General features: G+C 45.0%; 1 protein-coding gene across 2 annotated transcripts in view; it reads right to left on the bottom strand.

Moving 5' to 3' along the window:
* The window catches only part of SLC1A4 (solute carrier family 1 member 4), a 34,595-nt gene extending 29,932 nt beyond the window's left edge, over positions 1-4,663 (bottom strand). Inside the window, exon 1 of one of the 2 annotated variants that reach the window (XM_004029323.5) lies at positions 3,725-4,663. In XM_004029323.5, coding sequence (XP_004029372.3) covers positions 3,725-4,251 — 527 coding nt within the window. In that variant the 5' untranslated portion in view covers positions 4,252-4,663. The remainder of the gene's footprint in view (positions 1-3,724) is intronic. The other variant, XM_019021369.4, reaches the window with a different exon arrangement.
* Positions 4,664-21,405: the final 16,742 nt, after the last annotated feature.

Below are 21,405 nucleotides of genomic sequence, written 5' to 3' on the forward strand. Positions count from 1 at the left end.
GCACAGGTATATTGGGCCAGCACTGTTCTAACAGCTTTAGAACCCAGAAGAGCTTTAGAGCTCTAAGACACAACCCAGCTAACCCTCAGAACAATCCTGCGAGGTGGGTACCATCATGATTCCCATGATAAAGATGAGGAAACCAAGGAATGGAAAAGTTATGGACATGTCCCACAACCAGTAAGCATTGTTAGGGACCAAGAAGTTCCACAATGACTAGTTTCCTGATAACCTGTTTCTGTCTCTTTGGTGCCCAACCATTTCATTTTGGATGAAAAGCCACAAGTCAACCACTTAGGTCACACATGGTTCTCAAAGTCCTATACTGTTCTGGATTCCCAGGCACAGAACTCCGGGCTGCTCAGGAAGAGACTATGATTCTTCCACCTGCCAGCTACTATTGGCCATCCCTTCTCAGTGCTTCTAGCGCCAGCCTTCTCATCCCAATTCTCTGTTCTACATTGTTACTTCTAATCCATTGTGTGCTGGGAAATCAAACCACTCAGCAATGACATTCTGAATTTTAAAAAAACATATACACATATAATGAGTACCTACTAGCTTCATCTCTTTCTGACTTGTAGTTCCAGCTTTAAAAACCAAATTAGAAATCATGACAGAGAGATCCTGGGGGATTTGGGGGCACTTTACCATCAGGAAAGGGCATGGACTTTAGCACAAAGCCTCAGCAGCAGCTATGCTGACTCATCAGAGGCCTTTCCCACTCTTTCAGGTGTTTAAGTTCTAAGCAGCTACCTCGAGAGGGCCTGCTGGATAACTGAGGTGTTTACTGGCAGAGTCTCATTTCATTCACGTGCCCCTAGGAAGAAAGGAATGGGGCACTGCCTTTCCAAAGAAGATGCCCAGAGTCACATGAAATCCACATCCATGAAGTTTCCTTGAAGGAAGCAATTTTTTAATTTTGATGTCAGAGACTCTCCAGACTCAGGAAGTGTTTCCGGGTGGCTTGAGACTTAGTTTCCTTTCACAAGCTGCTCAGCCTGAGACCAAACCTCAGCGGTGCACACATACTTTCCTTCACTTGAGGAGCTCAGCCTCCACACTGGCTGGAGGAAAGGGGCATTTGTCTTTACCCAGTCATATGCCTACCTGGTTCCTCTCTGGGCCCGGAGAAAGCATTTCTGAGATAGCCACACTAGACTAGGCAGGTGACATTACTAAGGCATGTTGACTTGGAGGAAGAGGGATTAGGAGAAATAGAGAGAACCCTGCACTGTGGGGTAGGAGACCCACAGTCCTTCTAATCTCTTCTTTATAAGCCACTCCATGACCTTGAGCAAATCGCTTAATCTCTGTCTCAGTTTCCTCAGTCATAAAATGGGATATACCACCTGCCCCACCTTTATCCGTGAGCTGCTGGATTAGATGAAGTTGGCTGTTGGAAGAATTGTGAAGCACTACCTATCCCCAGCAAGCCACAACAAAGCCTCTCTTAGCCCTCCATGCAGGTGCAGCCCAAGTCATTGAAAAGTTGCACCCACACTACTAAGCTATGACGCTGGGTCACCATCCATGTCAGAAGCAGGAGGTGAAGGGGCTTGGGTCTAAAACTAGAAAACCATGATCAGGAAACAAGAAGTCCCTTCTGGAGCTGGAGGTAATGAGGTACCCCCTACCACCACTGCCCCCTCTTCTGGAGTTAAAAGATCCTATTGAGGCTCCCGGTGCGGGACCATAGCAGGGCAGAGCTGAACATCCATTCTCCCTCCCTGGGCCACAGATCCCTGCAAAGAATAATCCTTTAACCCCATTATTGCCTTTCCTCCCTGAGAAAGCTGACCGACCTCCTACAGGTAATAGGCTAAAGGTGCTCTCAACCTCAGGAGACTTCTTTTCAGCACTCACCTAAAAGTTAGTTTCCAAACTTAAAAAGTGTCTGGACTCCAAATATCAAGCTGCCAGTCACAGAACAAAGGCTGTGATCTAGACCAGCCTGGGCAGCATAGTGAAACCCCATCTCTAAAAAAATTTAAACAGTTAGCTGGGGCCGGGCGGGGTGGCTCACGCCTGTAATCCCAGCACTTTGGGAGGCCGAGGCGGGTGGATCACGAGGTCAGGAGATCGAGACCATCCTGGCTAACATGGTGAAACCCCGTCTCTACTAAAAAATACAAAAAATTAGCCGGGCGTGGTGGCACGCGCTACTCGGGAGGCTGAGGCAGGAGAATGGCGTGAACCCAGGAGGCGGAGCTTGCAGTGAGCCGAGATCGCACCACTGCACTCCAGCCTGGGTGACAGAGCGAGACTCCGTCTCAAAAAACAAACAAACAAACAAAAAGTTAGCTGGGTGTGGTGGTGTGCACCTGTAATCTCAGCTACTCTGGAGACTGAGGCAGGAGGATCACTGAAGCCTAGGAGTTCGGGGATGCAGTGAGCTAGGATCCCAACACTGCACTCCAGTCTGGGCAAAAGAGCAAGACCCAGACTCTTAAAAAAAAAAAAAAAAAAAAAAAGCTGTGATCCCCTTAAAAGTCCTAATGGGCCACCACTATCTGCCCTTTTGGCAAGAACTTTTGGTCTCCCTCATGAGTGTTTTTTTTTTGTTGTTGTTGTTTGTTTTTAAATACGGATGTCCTAGATTTTTGTTGTTTTAAGTGAACAATCTCTCTCTTAAGTGCAGACAGCCATCACATTTTCCAGAAGGAGAAATGGAAACAGTTGGAAAGGCAAGTCACTTTGCCCAGGGTTTGCTGTTTTTCACAACCTCAGCAATGAGGAGCTTTGCCTCAATAACTCAAGACAAAATATATTAATAACTCCAAGGCTCAGAATCCAAAATCATCAGAAATCTGGAGAAGGAGCCAGCTGGACTCCTCACTCAACTGAACCTGGTTAAATCAGTAAATGCCTCCAGGCTGCAGTTTCCACATTTGTGAACTTTGGGCTAATGGAGAAACCAGGAGAGACCAAGGTTTTGGATAAGTCACAGAAAGGATACTACATCATCTCAAAGGATGAAATGCAACTTCTAAGAATTACAAAAAGCAGGCAAAACTAAGTGAAGATGCTTCTCTCCCTCCCCTCTAGAACTCACACTTTCGCACAAAGAAAGGCCTTTGAAACACAGCACTCTGCCGTGGTCTTTACTGGGGTGGACAGCAACCTGTCCCAAGCCCCAAGCCCTCAGGAGAGGCATATTTCTGGGCAATATGTCTCACTCAACTAACCCCAGCCCTATTATCCGTGGGTCCACTGATAACTGCAGAAAATTGCCAGCTTCCTTCGCAGCCAAGCACTGTAACCGAGAAGGCCATAGATTGCAAGCCGGATGACCCAAGAGGCAAAACTTAACCAATGCTCCCAGAAGCTTTTAGGCACCATGTGGGAGAAAATGAGGCGAAGCCATTGGGGCGTGGTCGGAACATTTTTACCGGGGAGAGCAGCGCGAGAGTATAAGGAGTAAAGAACAGGCGGGGCGGCTGGCTCTTCCCTAACAAACGCCCACCTAACGGTGGGGACTGGTTCTTGCTCAAAGATGCGGCCCTGCTCTTTCGATTGTGCGGTGCGCCCCAGCTGTTTGCAAAGGTGTGGTCAGCACGCAAAGACTCCAGACGTCATTTTGATATTTTTAAAACGTTAAGCGCCACCAGCAGCCAGCTAAGAATTAACTCTTAGGAGTGTATAAGCATATGGGTGTATGAACTGGAGGGCATCCGACAGCTGGCGTCTCCCACTGGGCCCTGGGAGAGGTGGAGAGTGTTACCTGGCCAGGTCGAGGAAAGAGTCCACCGTCTCTTTGGGGACAGGAGGAGGCCCCGAGTCCTCCAGCCCGAGGTCGCTGGACTGAAGGGTCTGCGCACCGGATCCTGGCTTGATGATGAACGCCAAGGCCACGGCGAGCGCCGAGGCACTCAGTGTGGTGAGGCCAAAGTAGGCGACAGCGATGCCGCCCAGACGCCCGAGGCAGCTGGCATCGAGGGAGGCGGCGCCCGACACCAGGCTGCAGACCACCAGCGGCAGGATGATCATGCGCAGCATGCGGAGCAGCATCTCGCCGGGGAAGGCCAGGTAGGTGACCTGCGTGCGGCTCAGGCTGAGCCCGCGCAACGCCGCGCCCAGGCCCGCGCCCGCCAGCACCCCGGACACGGTGAGCAGCACCAGCGCTTGGCGCCGCAGGAAGCCCGCGCAACGCCGTGCGCGTCCCGCCGCGGTCCCCGGAGCTCCGGGCCCGGCCGCAGGCCCCGCCTGAGCGCTGTCAAGGTAGCCGTTGGTCTCGTTGCTCTTCTCCATGGCGCTACACGCCGCTCCGAGCCAGAGGTGGCAGGGGACGTGGGCTCTGGCAAAAGACGGGGTTCCCAATGAATGGGTCGGTCGGCCAGTTGTGCTCCGCAGGTTCTGGGAAGCCGCCCCGGGGGTCTCCCGGCCTGGCGCAGGAGCAGGTGCGAGAAAGGCGAGGAGAGGCGCAGAGTGCGGGTTGGAGCCGCGGGCGGAGAGGATCGCGCCCAGCCTCCCTGGAGCAGCCGCCGGCTGGAGATGATGCAAACGGGAGCCGCGAACGCGGACGCAGAGGGGGAAGTAGGAGGGAGCGCGAGCGGCCCCAGCCCGCCCACTTCACGCCCGCCGTCCCGCCCCCTGCGGCGCTGGCCAATCACAGCCCGGGAGCTGCCGCCGGGAGCCTCTGGTCCCCACCCGTGTCGCGGGTGCCGCAGGGGGCGGCCGGGCGGGAGGCTCCACCCGAGGCCGCGGGGGCGCGGGCGGCGCCGGCCAATCCTGGCGCCAATAGCCGCCTACCCGCCCGGCTAACGGAGGCCGGCTCCGGGCGACCGCGGGGAAGTGCGGGCTGAAGGACCGCCCGGGCTCGTTGGCACCTGCCGGGCCCTCTCCCGTGGCCGGGATCTGAGTCCTCGGGGCCAGAGGGCCCGGGAGAACTTAGAACGCAGCGGCGTTCCTCCTCCTGAGGACTGTGGGAGGGGAGGGGAGGGGGGAAGAAGGGAGGAGAGGGGAGGGTCCCTCTCTCCCGGGTGGCGCTTTCGCCCCCGCGCGGCCCGCTCTCCTCTCCAGAGCTCGCCGGCCTCTCCCGCCAGGGGGCCGGGCGCGGTGAGGGGGCCCGGGGCGGTCCTGCCGCCGCGTCCCCTCCTGCGGAAGATCCCTTCTTCCAGGGATCCTCAGGGGCTTGTGCGGTAAAGCACGCCATGGTGCCCAGCAAGGCCCTGGCCTTGAGACAAAGGACGGACCGGAGGATGGATGAATAAGGGGAGCCTTCGCACGCGCTCATTAGGGCTCTAACGCAGCCATACCGCTAGAGAAAGGGGGCTCGCTGTGCCACCAAACCCGGCGCCCCTGGGCCGCGGAACCGCGCGCACCGGGGCGCTCCTGGGCTTGCGTCCTGGGGCCATCAGGATGGGGCTGGGTCGCCCGCCAGGCAGCTGTCTGCGGTATGGGCGTTTAAGACGCAAAGCTCTTCTAGAAGAAACAGAGCTCTCACGCCACCACTTCCAGTTGGTTTCTGCCACGTAACCAAAGCTGAAACACAAGCCACTGGATTTTAACCTCTTCCGTTCCCAGGCCTGAGCCCTGGCGAGAAAACAGCGCAGACGGCGGTTTGGCCATCCTGAACGGTTCCTTATTGTTCACTTTCTATGGATTTCCTGTTTATTTCATCTTTTATTTGATATCTGCTTTGGCCACGCGAGTTACAAGGGAAACTTCTGCTGAGTCTTTTTACTGTGTCACAGTTATTATATTTTTATATTTTCTTATTCTGCTTGTGAATTGTTCTTTAAAGACTTCCGTGAGTGGTCTTTTGTTTTTTCTTTTTCCTTCCTTCCTTCCTTCCTCCCTCCCTCCCTCCCTCCCTTCCTTCCTTCTTTCCTTCTTTCCCTTTCTTTCCTTTCTTTCCTCTCTTTCTGGGACAAGGTCTCGCTATGTTGCCCAGGCTGGTCTCCCAGTTCCTGGGCTTATGGGATCCTCCTTGGTAGCTGGCACCGCCCACTGTGCCAGGCAAGGGAAGACTTAATTGTGGCTAACCTCAATTAAGGAGGAAGGCAATTTACTATAGATTTCTTGCTAAAAAGGAGTCATCTTAAAACATGTCATGACATATTTGTTCAAATCAAAATGCCTTCATAAGGAACTTTAAGGAGCTGTCCAAATTTTGAGACAGTGAGTATTTTATTGCTTGGAGCCAGCCAGCTATTGGCTAGAACTTGTAAGGATTGTGTGTGTGGGGGGGGGGGGGGGGGCGGGGGAGGTAGTGTCAGATGAAGAGCTGCACATATTTGTATCTGGCTTTCCAGAATGCAGTTCATTTCTCTATGTGCACTGAAGAAAGAGTAATTCCTACAGACACACACTGTGTTTTGCCAGTCAGCCCTTCCCTTTGTTTTGACTACCACGTTTATGCAAAAGACTCTCAAATCATGCTCCAGAAATGAGTCTTCGGCTGCCTATTTTACATCTTCACCTGAATATCCTGCAGGCGTCCCAACTAAAATGTTCAAAACCAAACTCATGTTTGCCTTCCTCAAACCTGCTCATCCCTTCGGTTAAAACATAATTGATGACCCAGTCACCTCTGTGTGAAACTTCAAAGTGAACTTTGATTCTTCCCTCTGTGGTGCCTTCTCTCATCTAATGAATTGCTAAGTCCCACAGAGATTCCTTTCACAATATTTATCACATCTGCCCATCCCATCTATTCCCACTGCTACCACACTGGCTCAGTTCTTATTTCCTCACTTCTTATCTGGGCTATTGAAATGTTCTCCTAATTAGTCTTCCCACCTCCAATGCTCCTCTTGTTCCAACCATCCTGTATTTTGCCTTGCCCCAGGCTAATCTTCCTAATGAGTAATATGCATGTTAGGATAAAGTTCAGATTTCACCCAGCAGAAAAGAAAGAGCAATGAGGGCATGCCTTCTCTCTTTAAAAACACTTCCTAAAAGTCATACACATTATTTCTCTTATATTTCATCGATAAGAATTTAGTCAAATGACCATACTTTTCTGCAAGAAACGTTAGGGAATGTAATTTTTGTTTTACACAGGCATCCACCCAGTTAAAAAATTGGAGTTTCTGTTACTAAGGAAACACAGAAAAATGATATTGGAGGACAACTCCTTCATATCACTTCTTGTTCAAAAGCTTTCAGTGGCTCCCAGTGAATTAAGAATGTGTTCCTCATCCTGGCATTCGAGGCCTACCGTGATCTGGCCTCAGCCTGCTCTCTAGCCATGTGCCCTCTATGCCTCCTGCAAAAATGGTGCTGTGTGCTCCTTCCACATTGTTTTGCCTCTCCATCCAGTCCCAGTTCAGATACCACATTCCTCCCATAGCCTTTCTGAATCCTCTTTGCACCAACTCTGCTTGCTGCCTGCAGCTTTTTATGCTGTACCTGTGCACTCAAAGCTGCAATAACAGTCAGTCAACCCTCAACTGGGAGTGGGGAACTCCCTGAACTACTAGACATTGTGTGGTGCTGAGTGTGAGAGCACTGTTTGGGGGTGCCTTATACTATGCCACATATATCTGTCATTGAATTAGCAAAAGGGTCTCTTGGGGCCTTTTATCTCCAGAAGGCTGCCCTGTAGCCACTCTGCCTACTTGTGAGGCAAACCAAGAAATAGGTGTCCTCTTCTGGCCTCAGCGACATTTGGTGGTATTACTATATCTCTCTATGAAAGGGTTCACTTTCTGCCACCTTTTTCCCTCTTTCTTCCTCTCCTTTTGCATTTTTTGGTCTTTTGATAATTTTACATGCCTCCTGTTTGTAGGTATTTTGTGCAAAAAAAAAGTTGATTCCTGTGTTAGACACCTTCCCCCACAGTACTTATATGTGTTTTCCCTGGTTTCTGGATGCGTAAGTACTGAATTATAGCAACGCCTTACAAGTGATCCAGCCTGACAGCGTTACCACTACTGTCATCTGATCCCGTGATAGGCTAAAGTATTGTGCAGCCAAAATTTATTCCCTTGTTTCTTCCACTTAGATAGGAGTTTACCTTCCCCATTGCCTTTGAGCTTTGCCATTTAGCTCCTTGGCTAGTGGACTAAGTGGATGTGATGCAAGCGGAGGCATCAAAATGTTTTCACACAATCGCATGTGGACTCCTGCATACGTGTGACCCAGGATGCCTTGGGTAGATGCTGCCCCTTCAGCCTGGCACCAGAACAAAGACAGGAGTGTGCCTGAATTTAGCCTGCAGCCCTGATCAAACCCAGCTGCCTCACAGCCTAAATAAGAACACCCCAGTCAACCCACAGACCCATGCGTGAGAAAAATAAATGCTTATTGAAACCCACTGAGTTCCGGAGTCGTGTTATACTGCGTTATTGTAGCAATAATTGAGTGATACAAATGCTCACTTCAGCATCTGTTCCAGTTATCTGTTGCTGCATAACAAACCAGCCTAAACCACGCTGGCATAAAACAACAACCATCTCAAAAAAGAGTGGCATAAAACAACCACCAATTTTTTTATGCTCATGATTTTCTAGGCCAGAAATTCAGACAAGGCATAACAGGAGGTCACATTTCTGTTTCACAATGACTGAAACCCCAAGCTGGGGTGGCTTAATGGCTAGAGATGGCTAGGACAGCTCACTTGGGGTCCTCTGCCTGAGGCCTAGGTTCTGGCTATCTATTAGGATCCTCATTTCTTTCCCACATTGCATCTATTGAGTCTGGAATGTCCAAGATGCCTCTTTCATTCACACGACTGGCACCTTGGCTAGTGGGTTTGGATCTGCTGAGGCTAGCTGGGCATCTGTTGCTCTCTCAGTGTGGGTAGCTTGGGTTTCCACACAGTATGGCAATCTTGGTGAAGTCAAATCTCTTATGTAGTGATTGATTTCCCCCAAAGTGAGTGTCTTAAGAAATGTAGGTAGAAGCTGCAAGACTTCTTCTGACCTAACCTCAGAAGTCCCAGAACGTTATTTCTTTCTCATTCTGTCAGTCAAGCAAATCATTAAGGCCAGCCCAAATTCAAAGGAGGAGAATTAGATCCCATCACTCCATGGTGGGAATAACCAAGAATTTGCAGCCATCTTCAATCCACAGTAACATTCCTGCTTAAATACTCGTGTTTTGTGGGCCAGCGCAGCACACATAAGTCACTACTTGCCCTAGCTCTGGTGTTTCTTTAGACAACTCTACTAGAAATTTGCTTTGGACAGTCTCTCAATAAATGGTGCTGGGAAAACTGGATATCCATATGCAGAAGAATGCAATTAAACCCTCACCTCACACCATATACAAAAATCAACTCAAAATGGATTAAAAACTTAAATTTAAGACCTGAAACTGTTAAACTACTAGAAGAAAATATGAGAAATATGAGAAAAGCATCATGGCATTGGTATGGGAAATGATATTTTAAAACTATGACCCCAAAGCACAGGCAACAAAAGGGGAAACAGACAAATGGGATTATGTCACACTAAAAAGCTCTGCAGAGCAAAGGAAACAATCAACAGAAGGAAGAGACAACCTACAGAGTGGGAGAGTATATTTGCAAACCAGACATCTGATAAGCGGTTAATATCCCAAATATATAAGGAACTCAAACAATTCAACAGAAAGAAAACAAATAACCCGATTAAAAAATGGGCAAAGGGCTTGAATAGATATATCTCAAAAGAAGGCATACAAATGGCCAATAAGTATATAAAAAATGTTCAACATCACTAATTATCAGGGAAATGCAAATTAAAACCGCAATGAGATATCACCTGACAGGTATCAGAGTGGCCATTAACAAAAAGAAGAAAGATAACAAATGTTATAGAGGATGTGGAGAAAGGAGAACACTTGCACACTGTTGGTGGGAATGTAAATTAGTATAGCCATTATGGACAACAGTATGGAAGTTCCTCAAAAAATTAGAAATGGAAACAGCAATCCCTGGATGTATATCCGAAGGATATGAAATCAGTATGTTGAAGAGATATCTGCACTCCCATGTTCATTGCTGCACTATTCACAGTAGCTGAGATATGGAAACAACCTGTCTATCAAAGGATGAATGGATAAAGAGAATGTGGTACATAAACACAATGGAATACTATTCAGCCTTTAAAAAGAAGGAAATCCTGTCATTTGCAACCACATGGATCAATCTGAAGGATATTTTGTTAAGGTAGGCACAGAAAGACAAACCATATGATCTCATTTGTATGTGGAATTTATTATACAAAAGTAGAACTCGCTGATACAGAAAGTAGAAAGGTAGTTACTAGAGGCTGGTGATTGGGGGGATTGGAGATATGTTGGTCAAAGGAAACAAAATTTCAATTAGATAGGAGGAATAAGTTCAAGAGATCTATTGTACATGATGGTGACTGTAGATAATAACAATATATTGTATACTTGCAAGTTGCTAAGAGAGTAGTTTTAAGGAGTTCTTACCACAAAAAATAAGTATTTGCAGAAATGTGTATGTTAAATAGTTTAGGCATTCCACAATGTATACATATATCAAAACATCATGTTTTACACCATAAATACATACAATTTTTTATAAAATAAAAGAAAGTTATTTTGTCATGATTTAGTCATGTTCTTAAAACCAGGACTGCATCATCCATCATGAAGGAGACTCAGTTTCCCTCATTAAAGAATGGCTATAGATTTTTTACTTACAGAGTGATAACAATAGTTTTATTCCTTTCTTGTCAAAGTGACTGCCACTCCCAATATACTTATGTACCCATGAATAGTGTATTGTACTCACTCGCCGGCTTCTGCTAGCAAAGAGGTTGTCTCAGCTCTATCTTCACATCTGATGACCTTTACATATTTTTCACATTATTTCACTAGATTCACCAGGAACATCACCAAAATCATGGAGCAGAAGTTATTTTTCTGCCATGAATGGACTGAAAAAAGAAAATTTTATCCTTCATCACAGGCAAATTTGGATTTTGGAGTACTTTTTACTTTTCCTAAGAGATACCAGATAGTTTAAGTAACAATTATATTAAAAAGGTTAAATGTCAGTTTAGTTCTTTCCATATCAGCAAAACACAACTTTGTAGGAAGTACGATGTGATATTTTTTTTAAAAAAAGAATATTTGCTCTCCAAATAGATCTGACTACTTAGCAAACAGAGCAAGCAAAGACAAAATCTAAAGTAATAAATGAATTCTTTTTCTCCTGTGGTGAATAACTTAGTGTACAGTGGCATACTGGCATCAAAGTACTGATGACTTTGTAATCAGTAATCCTTTTTCTAGGCTCCCCTCATTATCATCCCTACAAACCAAAAAGAAAAAAAGAGAAAAAAGGGGCCATAGAAATGCCCCTAGAACCAAAAGGTCAGGTGCAGACTCAGATAAACAATTTGAGTCAATACTAAAAAAGGAATTTGGTCAGAATGGGAGTAAAAGTCAGAATGAAACTGAAGTAAAGTGTCTGTCTCCATGGTTTTAGAGACTAGCTAAAGATATAATAACTGACATTTTCTTTGTAGAAGGGTCTGGTGAAATAAGAGCACCGAAGAAGACAAGTTAGAAGATGGGAACACCAGTTAGGTTGGTGTCTGGGTTTTGTGGGTGGCAGTTCTGAGGCTAGGGATTTAATTCAACAACACAATGAGATGTTTATATAGTTTCCCACTAAGAATAAATCACTCTGCATGGCTCATAGAATGAATACAAAACTGGGGAGTAAGAATTACTAGAGCAGCTGATAAAATGCATATTCCTGAGCCTGGAGCAGGGCCTTGGAACCCGCATTTCAACAAGCCAATCCCTCCCCCACCGTATTATTCAATCAAGAATAATTTATAAGGGCGTTGAATTAACAGAGTTCGGCATTAAAGAACAAAATAAGATCTAGAGTTAGGCCTTTAAAGCCTGCCAATCACTTCCAACTAAGTGCAATGCTATAAGGTGAGAAGCTGGTGGAATTAGAGGAGAGGGGGATTGGATAGGGTGGAGAAGAAATGGGTATCAGTTAGTATGAGTTATAGTTCTCACAAGAATTTATTGTGCTTGGTGTAAGAATTCACTGGAGTGGACTAAAGTCTATTTGGGGAAAAAGATATGGACTCCTGAAAAAGATAACTCATCTTACAAGTAGAGCTCAGAGCTCAGGGTTAACTTTCATCAGAGTCACCTAGAAAGAATTTGAAAAGGCCAGATTCCAGGGCTCTACCCTGGAAATTTTGTTTCTGTAGCTCTGGGATAGGACCCAAACATCTATATATATTTTATTCTTCCAGTTAATAAATTAATGAGATATAACAACAAAATGCAATGGAATCTAGATTAAAAGAAAAGTACAATATTGAGGGAATTAAGGAAAATCTTGTGTGGACTATATGTTGAACTTCATGTTGAGTTCTTTTAAGGGGTGACAATGGTGTTCTGGATATTAAGACAATAGCCTCGTTCTTGACAGACCATGAAGGAATATTTAGGCATGAAGTGTCATGGCGCCTGCACACAATTTTTGGGTGGCTTGGCAAACAGGAAATGTATACAAATATGAAGAGAATGATGCAGTGGGGGAGGTAAGATGTTAATACCTGCTAAAACTGGATGAGGATATATGGGTGTTGTTCTTGAAACTTTTAAGTAGATTTAAACGTTTTCAAAATTATTATTATTATTTTTTATTATTATTCTTTGAGATGGAGTCTCACTCTGTCACCCAGGCTAGAGTGCAGTGGTGCGATCTCAGCTCACCACAACCTCCACTTCCTGGGTTCAAGCTATTCTCCTGCCTCAGCCTCCGGAGTAGCTGGGACTACAGGCACGTACCACCACACCTGGCTAATTCTTGTATTTTTAGTAGAGACAGGATTTTACCATGTTGGTCAGGCTGGTTTCGAACTCCGGAACTCAGGTGATCCGCCCGTCTCGGCCTCCCAAAGTGCTGCTGGGATTACAGGCATGAGCCACCGCTCCCGGCCCAAAATTTTCAAAATTATAAAACATTGTTTTTACAGAAGAGAATAATGATAGAGCAAAAGACTCCACATTTGATTTTGTTCCACAGCAGAGTTGTGCAATTTTAGTAGAAAGGTAAGTATCATAGAAGCTCGGAGCAGTGAGACGTCACGGGGCCCAGAACTGTGGTTCGCCATTCGTTTTCTCCAAGGGCACACATGACAAATGATGTTTACACACAGTGCCTACAGCCATAGGTGGACCTAGGTTTAGAGGTAATTCCTGGCTACTGGCCTGTAACACAACAGATTTTCTTTCCACTTAAGGAAGAATGTTGGCCTGCAAGTAAAGGATGTTATCACAGGGATAACTTTGAATTCACTCAAATTCATTTAAAAAATAATAATGTCTTAACTTCTGTACATTTGTGTGGAAGGAGTTTGGAAATACAATAAATCATTTGAATGTACAAAGAAAATTTAGATCCTTTGCTACCTGTAACTGGCTCTAATCTTTGTCATGAGCAGTCATGGCCCTGGGTCATTGCATGGAAGAGAAAATGACTTTAATCCTCTAGTGAATATAGAGGAAGTCTTTTCCTGCTTAGAGAGCCTCATGTGAATAATTCTGAGTCGTTTGGTAGATACACAGTGTTTTAGACTTCCTCTCTATCAAGTGACTCTACAATGATGTGATTATAGAAAGTTGTAAGGACAGTTACAATTTTTTAAAAATTGAGAAAGAAGAGTGCTTCACTTGTAAGACAAATGCATGGATATTGTGATAGATTATGAAAATAGTCCCATTTTTAACCTCTCCCTGTGTCCTGACCCTTTGTCATGTTGCTTTTCAGGGCCCTCCAATTCTGAATCTGGGCTCAATCATGTGCTTCCCTTTGGCCAGTGGGTATGGCTGACCTGAGACAAGCAGAGATTTGAAATGGGCTTACATGTTGAGCTTTTCTCTTGTGCCTGTGCCATTGCCATAAGACCATGCCTGGACTAGCCTGATGGAGGATGAGAGTCACCTGGAGCATGACTGAGTCCTCCAGCTATCATAGTAGAGGTCATTCCAGACCAACAACCAACCAGTCAGCCTGCGGATATGGCAGCAAACCCAGCCAAGATCAGGAGAGCTGTCTAGTTCCTGCCCCTTACCCCACCTCCTGGAACATGAGAAAGAAACACTTATTGCTGAATGCCCCAGAGGTTTCATTTTTTTTTTAAACTGTATTGGTCCAAGTTCTCCAAGAAGCAGATGCCAGCTGGGTGCAGTGGTTCATGCCTGCCTATAATTTCAGCACTTCGATAGGCTGAGGCTGGAGGATCGCTTGAGCTCAGGAGTTCGAGATCAGCCTGGACAACACAGGGAGACCTTATCTCTACAAAAAAAAAAAAAAAGAAAGAAAGAAAGAAAGAAAAAAAAGAAGATAGAATAAAATGTACAAGGGATTTTATTAGGGACTTTCTTATGTAAGAGAAAATAGAGAGGGAGCTGTGAGCTAGGAATGCTGTCAGGAGGCAATGCAAGTCTGATCCCGGGTGAAGGAAAGAGGGAAGGAAGGTTGAATGGAAATGTCCTAGACTGTCCTGCAATCTCAGGAAGGTGTAGCAAAGCTATTGGGGAACCTCAAGTGAAAGCCAGCTGTCAGAGGAGTCTTGAGCCTCCTAGGAACAGCAGAATCCCCACCGCATTCAGCCATTGGCTGGGAGCAGCCTGTGGGAGGCATGGCCTTGACACAAACATGGCAGTGGATTTCAGAGCACACCAATTGGTGAATTAGACTAATTAGTCTGCAAGGTCTTTCTCATGGCTGCCACAGTTGCACTGCATTATTATGGGAAGACAACTGATACAGGCAGAGACTACTTACTGTGGAAATTTCTTAATATGAGCAGTACTGCCTCCTAAAGGACATTTTGGAAGTGTCTGGGGGAGTCTCTTAGCTGTCATAATGTTTGAAGGCCAGGGATGTTAGATGTCCTGCAATGCACTGGACCATCCTGCACAGCAAATCTGTCCTTCACAGGTTTCCAATATCCTGTATGAAATCCACAAGGAAAATAATCTGTTGAAAATTATCTGAGCCAATAATCTGATTCTGTTTTATATAGAAACATCAAATATTTCTTGCTTAATATGAATATGCACTGCATTTCTAAGATTGTAATTGCTGTGCATATTGAAAAAAGAGTGCTTTGCTTGAAACTTTATTAAGTGTTGGTTACCTATTTTAGGAAATCATGCCAGTAAGTATCACTACTTGTGGTGTATGAGTCACCACATACACTTGTGGTGTATGTGGTGTATGTCCAGTGCTGCCTGGACAGTCTGCATTTGTGACTGTGGCCACCACATGCAATGTGGAGCATCTGGCTCTTTTTTGTTTATTTGTTTGTTTGTTTTTTGAGACAGAGTCTCGCTCAGGCTGGAGCACGATCAGTCGCTCAGTCGCCCAGGCTGGAGGGCACTGGCACAATCTTGGCTCACTGCAACCTCTGCCTCCCTGGTTGAAGCAATTCTCCTGCCTCAGCCTCCCAAGTAGCTGGGATTACAGGCACTCACCACCACGCCCGGCTACTTTTTGTATTTTTTTTAGTAGAGATGGGGCTTCGCCATGTTGGTCAGGCTGGTCTTGAACTCCTGACCTCAGGTGATCCACCTGCCTCAGCCTCCCAAAGTGATGGGAGCGTCACTTTGATTACAAGCGTCAGCCACTGCTCCTGGCCTGGCTCTTTTGTTAAATTGCCCTGCATGATCATTCCTGGGCACTGACAATGAAACTAATTTTATTATATTGATTTTCTTGAAATTATGTGGTTGGTAGGCTGTTTTACTTAAGTACTTTATTTTAGGATGAAAGAAGGTGCTAGGTCTCCCATGGCGTAGAACTACTCCTGTAGAATGAGGGTCAAAAAGCTGCATAAAGATTATAAAAGAGAAGAGAAATGTACACACATGTTCATAGCAGCATTAGCCACAATAGCCAAAAAGGAGAGGCAACCCAGGTGTCTGCTGACAGATGAATGGATAAACAAAACAATCTATACACACTCCTTCCTCAGGAGCCCAAGGTCACACCGAGCTTCACCCTTCGTTGGAAGACTGAGCACCAGATGTGTGGGGAGGTGTCCGAGCATCAGCCCTCTGAAGTCCTGGTTTCTAGTAACACCACCTCTTCCCTTTCGCTCCCCAGTCCTAGAGGTGGTGGCTTCTCCCTTCGGCTATTAATCTCTGGTTTGCCTCAGCATTCTCTTTTTGCTTTTTTCCCCAGATACCTAACACCATTGTGATCAATTACCTATATCATATCTCTTCTGTTGGAAATTCCTAGTGTGGTTTCCGTTTTCCTGACTGGACACTGACCAATGAAACCTCTTAAAAATACACATTTCTTTGTCAACAAAGTGGTGCAGTAGTGATGTTGCCTCTACCTGTACTCATAGGGCAGAATCTGATATGGATCTCAATAGCAGTTAGATTTCAATCTATTTTCTACTAAAAGGAACAAGAGCTCTTTGTTTTTGGGTTGTTTTGTTTATTTATTTTATTTTATTATATTTATTTATTTATTTTTGAGACAGAGTTTCGCTCTGTCACCCAGGCTAGAGTGCAGTGGGAAGATGGCTTAAGCCCAGGAGTTTGAGGCTGCAGTGAACAATGATCAAGCCACTGCACTACAGTCTGGGTGGCAGAGTGAGACCATGTCAGAAGGAGAGGGAAGGGGAGGGGAGAGGAGGGGAGGGTGTAGGAGAGGGGAGGGGAGGTGAGGAGAGAAGGGGAAGGGAGGGGTAAAAAGAAAGGAAGGGAGGGAGGGAGGGAGGGATGAGGTTTATAAGTTTATAAGCTAATTTGATATTAATGAAAACAGTAACATCTAGCATTCTCCATATACAATAGCACTCCATGGATGCTGAAAACCCACCCAACCATCCTCCTTATGATGGGATGGGGAAGGCACCTAGGTAACCCTGTGGTGATACAGGCCCCTCGGGCACTTTCTGCTCCATCTCTGGGGGCTGCCTCAGGACTAATGTTCAGCCCCTCCCAGTTGTCCACAGCTGTCACTGAAAGATTGTCTGGTTCTTCATCCTGGTGGATGGATGTCTTTTCTGATTGGCTGGAACCAAACTAATTACTAGACACTTTAAATATCACTGGTTATTTTGGATTGTCATCATGTTCTGTGCCATTTCCTTTGGTCTCAAAGTTAGCACATGCTGAAGTTCTTTATCCTGACTTGAGGACTCCTCTAGACAGCCAACTCTCCCACACCCCTGAGTGTGCTCATGGTTGTGTGGGAACTTCCGGATCCCTGGCCCTTCTGGGGATAACTGAACCAACAGTGAGATCCTTTTTGCCTGGACCCTGTTTCATTTACCCTGCTATCCTCAGCACCTTGCAAGTTGCTGGGAGCATTGTAGACACTGCTGTATGATACAGAAGTTTGTTGAACAGTGTAGCAGTGGTGCAGTTGTTTTTTGAATGGTGTAGCAGTATAGAGTAGTGGTTTGCTGAATGAGACAGCAGTATGGAGTAGTGTGACTGGCATAGCAGTATGGTTTAGTGTTTTCTTGAATGTTATAGCAGTATGGTGCAGAGGTTTGCTGAATGAATGGTACAGCAGTATGATATAGGGGTTTTCTGAGTGGCTTAGTGGTATGGCATAGTTTGTTGAATGGTGCAGCAGAATGGAGTGTGGTTTGTTGAATGGTGCATCAGTCTGATGTACAGGTTTATTGAATGGTATAGCAGTATGGCATGGCAGTTTTTCGAACGGCTCTGCAGTATGAAGTGGGAAGTCTCACGTGTGTATATTTCTTTTTTGTCACTTAGGAGCCTTGTGATCTTGGGCAAGTTACTTAATCTTTCTGTGCCTCACTTTATACTCTATAAAATGGGGGTAACAACATCATAGTGTTGCTGAGAATCAAATGAATGATGTGCACAAAATAATTAGCATGGTTCCCAATACATTATAAAATGCTTCATGAACGTTAACTGAAACAATAATTATGTAACAAAATTTGTTATTGTTGTTTGTGGTTTAGTTTAGTTACTTTGACTAGTTAATGTGTCAGAATAAAGAAGAAACACACTCCAAGTTCTACTTCCATCTAAGGAAAAAGAATTTGAATTCTTGTTCACTATATGTTTGAATAATGCAAGGAAGAATCCAAGCAAAACCTTGCTGTGTCATGGGAGAAGGTTAGGCATTTTCTGGTGAACTTTTCAGATCAAATTCTTGTTTTCTTTTTTCTTTCTCTTGTACTCTGGCGCAGCTTTCCTGGATTCTTGCTGCTGTTGCTGAGTGCTGGGGAGTAAGTCACCATCTGCAAGAAGGCACGTGTAGATGAGATGGAGTTAAAAAATCCAAGTGGCACTATGAAAGGTCATCACTAGTTAACAGGAAAAGGAATGGGCATTCGTCCCTGCTTGGCAGCCAATCTTGGCCCTTGGCAAGCATCCATTGTGAGTTTGGCAAGTGGCAGAAGTGGGCATGTCATCCTGACTCCTCTTCATCCCACACCCTCCTCCCATGCCCAGGGCCAGTGTGAAGGTCACATGTCTTTCTTTTGAGTCATCCCCGTGTTTAGGCTGCCTGTGTCCAAGCTAACTAGGGAGACTATCGGAACTGTAACAAGATCCCCACCTTGACATGAAAGGCAAAGGACTTCATTTAGCAGGAATGAGGAATGGTTAAATCTGCATAGGAGGCAAGATCAGCATCAACAGTGATGCCATGTTGATAATATGTACCATGATAATGATGTGATGAGAATGGCACTTTACTTCTGCGGTTTTTCTCCTCAAAACCCATCACCCTGTCTATTCATGAGAAAAACAGCAGACAAATCCCAGTAGAGGGACACCCTACAAAATACACAACTGGCATTCCTTAAAACTCTCAGGGCCATCAAAAGCAAGGGATGTCTGAGAAACTGTCACGGCCAAGAGGAGCCTAAGGAGACATGATGACGGATGTAGCACGGCTTCCTGGAGGGGATCCTAGAACAGAAAAGGACATTAGGCAAAAACTAAGGGAGTCTGAATAAAGTGTGGACTTTAGTTAATAATAATAATGTATTGGTTCATTAATTGTGACAAATGTACCATGCTAACATAAGATGTTAATAATAGGGAAAAGTGGGTGTGGGAATATGAAAGCTCTTTGTATTATTGCCATAATTTTTATGTAAGTCTAAGATGATTCTAAAATTAAAATGTTTATTTTTAAAACTTTGCATAAGACAGGTCTGCAATACACCTTAGCCTATTAACCCAGGTTGTCTCCAGGAAGTAGAAAGGGGGTGGGGGTGGGGAGCTGCCACTTTGAGCCCCTACTGTGTGCAGGGTTAGGGGCTGGAGAGATTGAGGAGAATGAAAGGCACACGCTTGCCCTCACAGTGTTTAGAGTCCAGCAGGGAAGGGCTTTTGATACTTCTATAATATTTGAATTTTTCTCCCACGGACATGACCTACTTTCAAAATCTGATTTTTTATGAAAAAAAAAAAAGGTACAACATAAAGCTAAATACAAGTGAGAAAGAGCAGATTCTCCTTATAAATGTTAACGTGGATTGGGTGTGGTAGCTCACACCTGTAATCCCAGCACTTTAGGAGGCTGAGGTGGGAGGATTGCTTGACCCCAGGAGTTTGAGACCAGCCTGGGCAACTTAGGGAGACCTCATCTCTACAGAAATAAAAAATTAGGCAGGCATGGTGGCACACGTCTATAATCCCAGCTACTCAGTAGGCTGAGGAGGTGGGAAGATGGCTTGAGCCCAGGAGTCTGAGGCTGCAGTGAGCCACGATCAAGCCACTGCACTATAGCCTGGGTGACAGAGTGAGACTGTGTCAGAATGAAAGGGAAGGAAAGGAAAAGTAAAGGGAATGGAGGGGAGGGGAGGGGTGGGGAGGGAAGCACAGGGCCCCCAAAAATTAAAAAAAAAAAATTAGCAGATTTCCTTGGACACACTGCTACCTATTCTTGGACTATGGTTTTTAAATTTCTTTTTAGGTCTAGACTAGAGTTCTGTCAGTTGAGAATGATGTTTCCCAAACTTACTTAACCTAGACCACAGAATACATTAAAAATAATACAATATTGACAGAACAACAGCAGATATGCATATGTTCTAATGCAAACTTGTATTAAAGAAGGCCAGGAAAAGGGCCACCTAGATGAATTTCCTTAAGGAAAAAAATTCAGTCAAAACATCTTTTATCTCACACGTTCTTATAAAACTTTTAAAATGAGTTTTTAAATCTATTTTGTGTCTTTTATATATTTCTTAAATGTTTTCTATCTTTTAGAAATCACTTATCTCCATGTTGGAAACAGCATCATTGTGGCTAAGAGGTGTATGAGGCACAGCTTTGGATCTACGCTTTTGTCAGTGCAGTGTGTTGGGAAAAGTCCACTTTGCCCAGATACACTGCAGCCAAGGGACCGAGGATGAGAGCTGCATGCTGTGTGATATTTGTGCCCTCTTAAATTAGGCTACTTCAAATGCTGTTCATTGTTTCATTTTGGGCAATTTACAACTAGATTTTTTTTCCTTTTAGAAAGTTCAAGCTCAATTGCTTATCTCTACTTTAAAGAATTCTATATTTGCATTTGATTCAGATATCATCTAGCAAGTGAAGACCCTTCTTTTCATCTAAAGCTTTCTTATTTTAGCTGTAGATCTAAGGAGAACAAGTTAGTGCCATATATTTTTTTAGTGCTCAATATGCATTGCTCAGTATCACAGATACTAAAACACATGCTAAAATTATGTGACAAGGTACATATACATTAGAATTGCATTTGGCTGCATGTAACAGGGATCTGACACCAATGGCTTAACTAAATAGGGGTGTTTGTTTTCCTATGATAAACAATTTGGAGGTGAGCAATCCAGGGCGGATGCAGTAACTCTATGATGTCATCAATGACCCCAGCTTCATCTGGATCCCTGGGTGACTATTCTTAGCATGTGGCTTTTGTCCTCATGGTCACCAGCTGTCTACTGCACATCCAGGTGTCAAGTCTGCATCTCAAGCAGGAGGAAGGAGGACAAGGATAAGAGGCAAAACGTGCCTTTCTCATCCACCAGAAAAACAACATTTCTCTGAAAGCCAACTTAGTAGACGTCCCCTTACATCTCACTGACCTAAATGCTGTTACGTTACCACTACTAGCTGCAAAGGAGCTGAGAAAAAGCAAGTCCTGTAGCTGGTCCCATGGGTACCTTGAACAAAATCATGGTTCTATTGTAAAGGAAGGCAGAGAGAGTGAATGCTGTGTAGGTGCCTCTCAGGGCCTGCTGCCATCAGCTTACAAGGCATTTGGTAAACACTGCTCCGTCCTTGGCGTACAGAGCAAACGTCCTGCGGGGATTGTTCCAGCTCTTTCTGGTATAGGCAGACTACTACATAATTAAAATAACAATATTTTTCACATATGTGCTATTCTAGAATAAATTTTGGTAGGAAAAAATAGCATTGGCATCTGTTATTTTCATGGAACATGTATTAAATTTCTTCAGAGTACAGATTAGGAAA

Source organism: Gorilla gorilla, chromosome 12 (assembly GCF_029281585.2).
Source record: "Gorilla gorilla gorilla isolate KB3781 chromosome 12, NHGRI_mGorGor1-v2.1_pri, whole genome shotgun sequence".
NCBI lineage: Eukaryota > Metazoa > Chordata > Mammalia > Primates > Hominidae > Gorilla > Gorilla gorilla.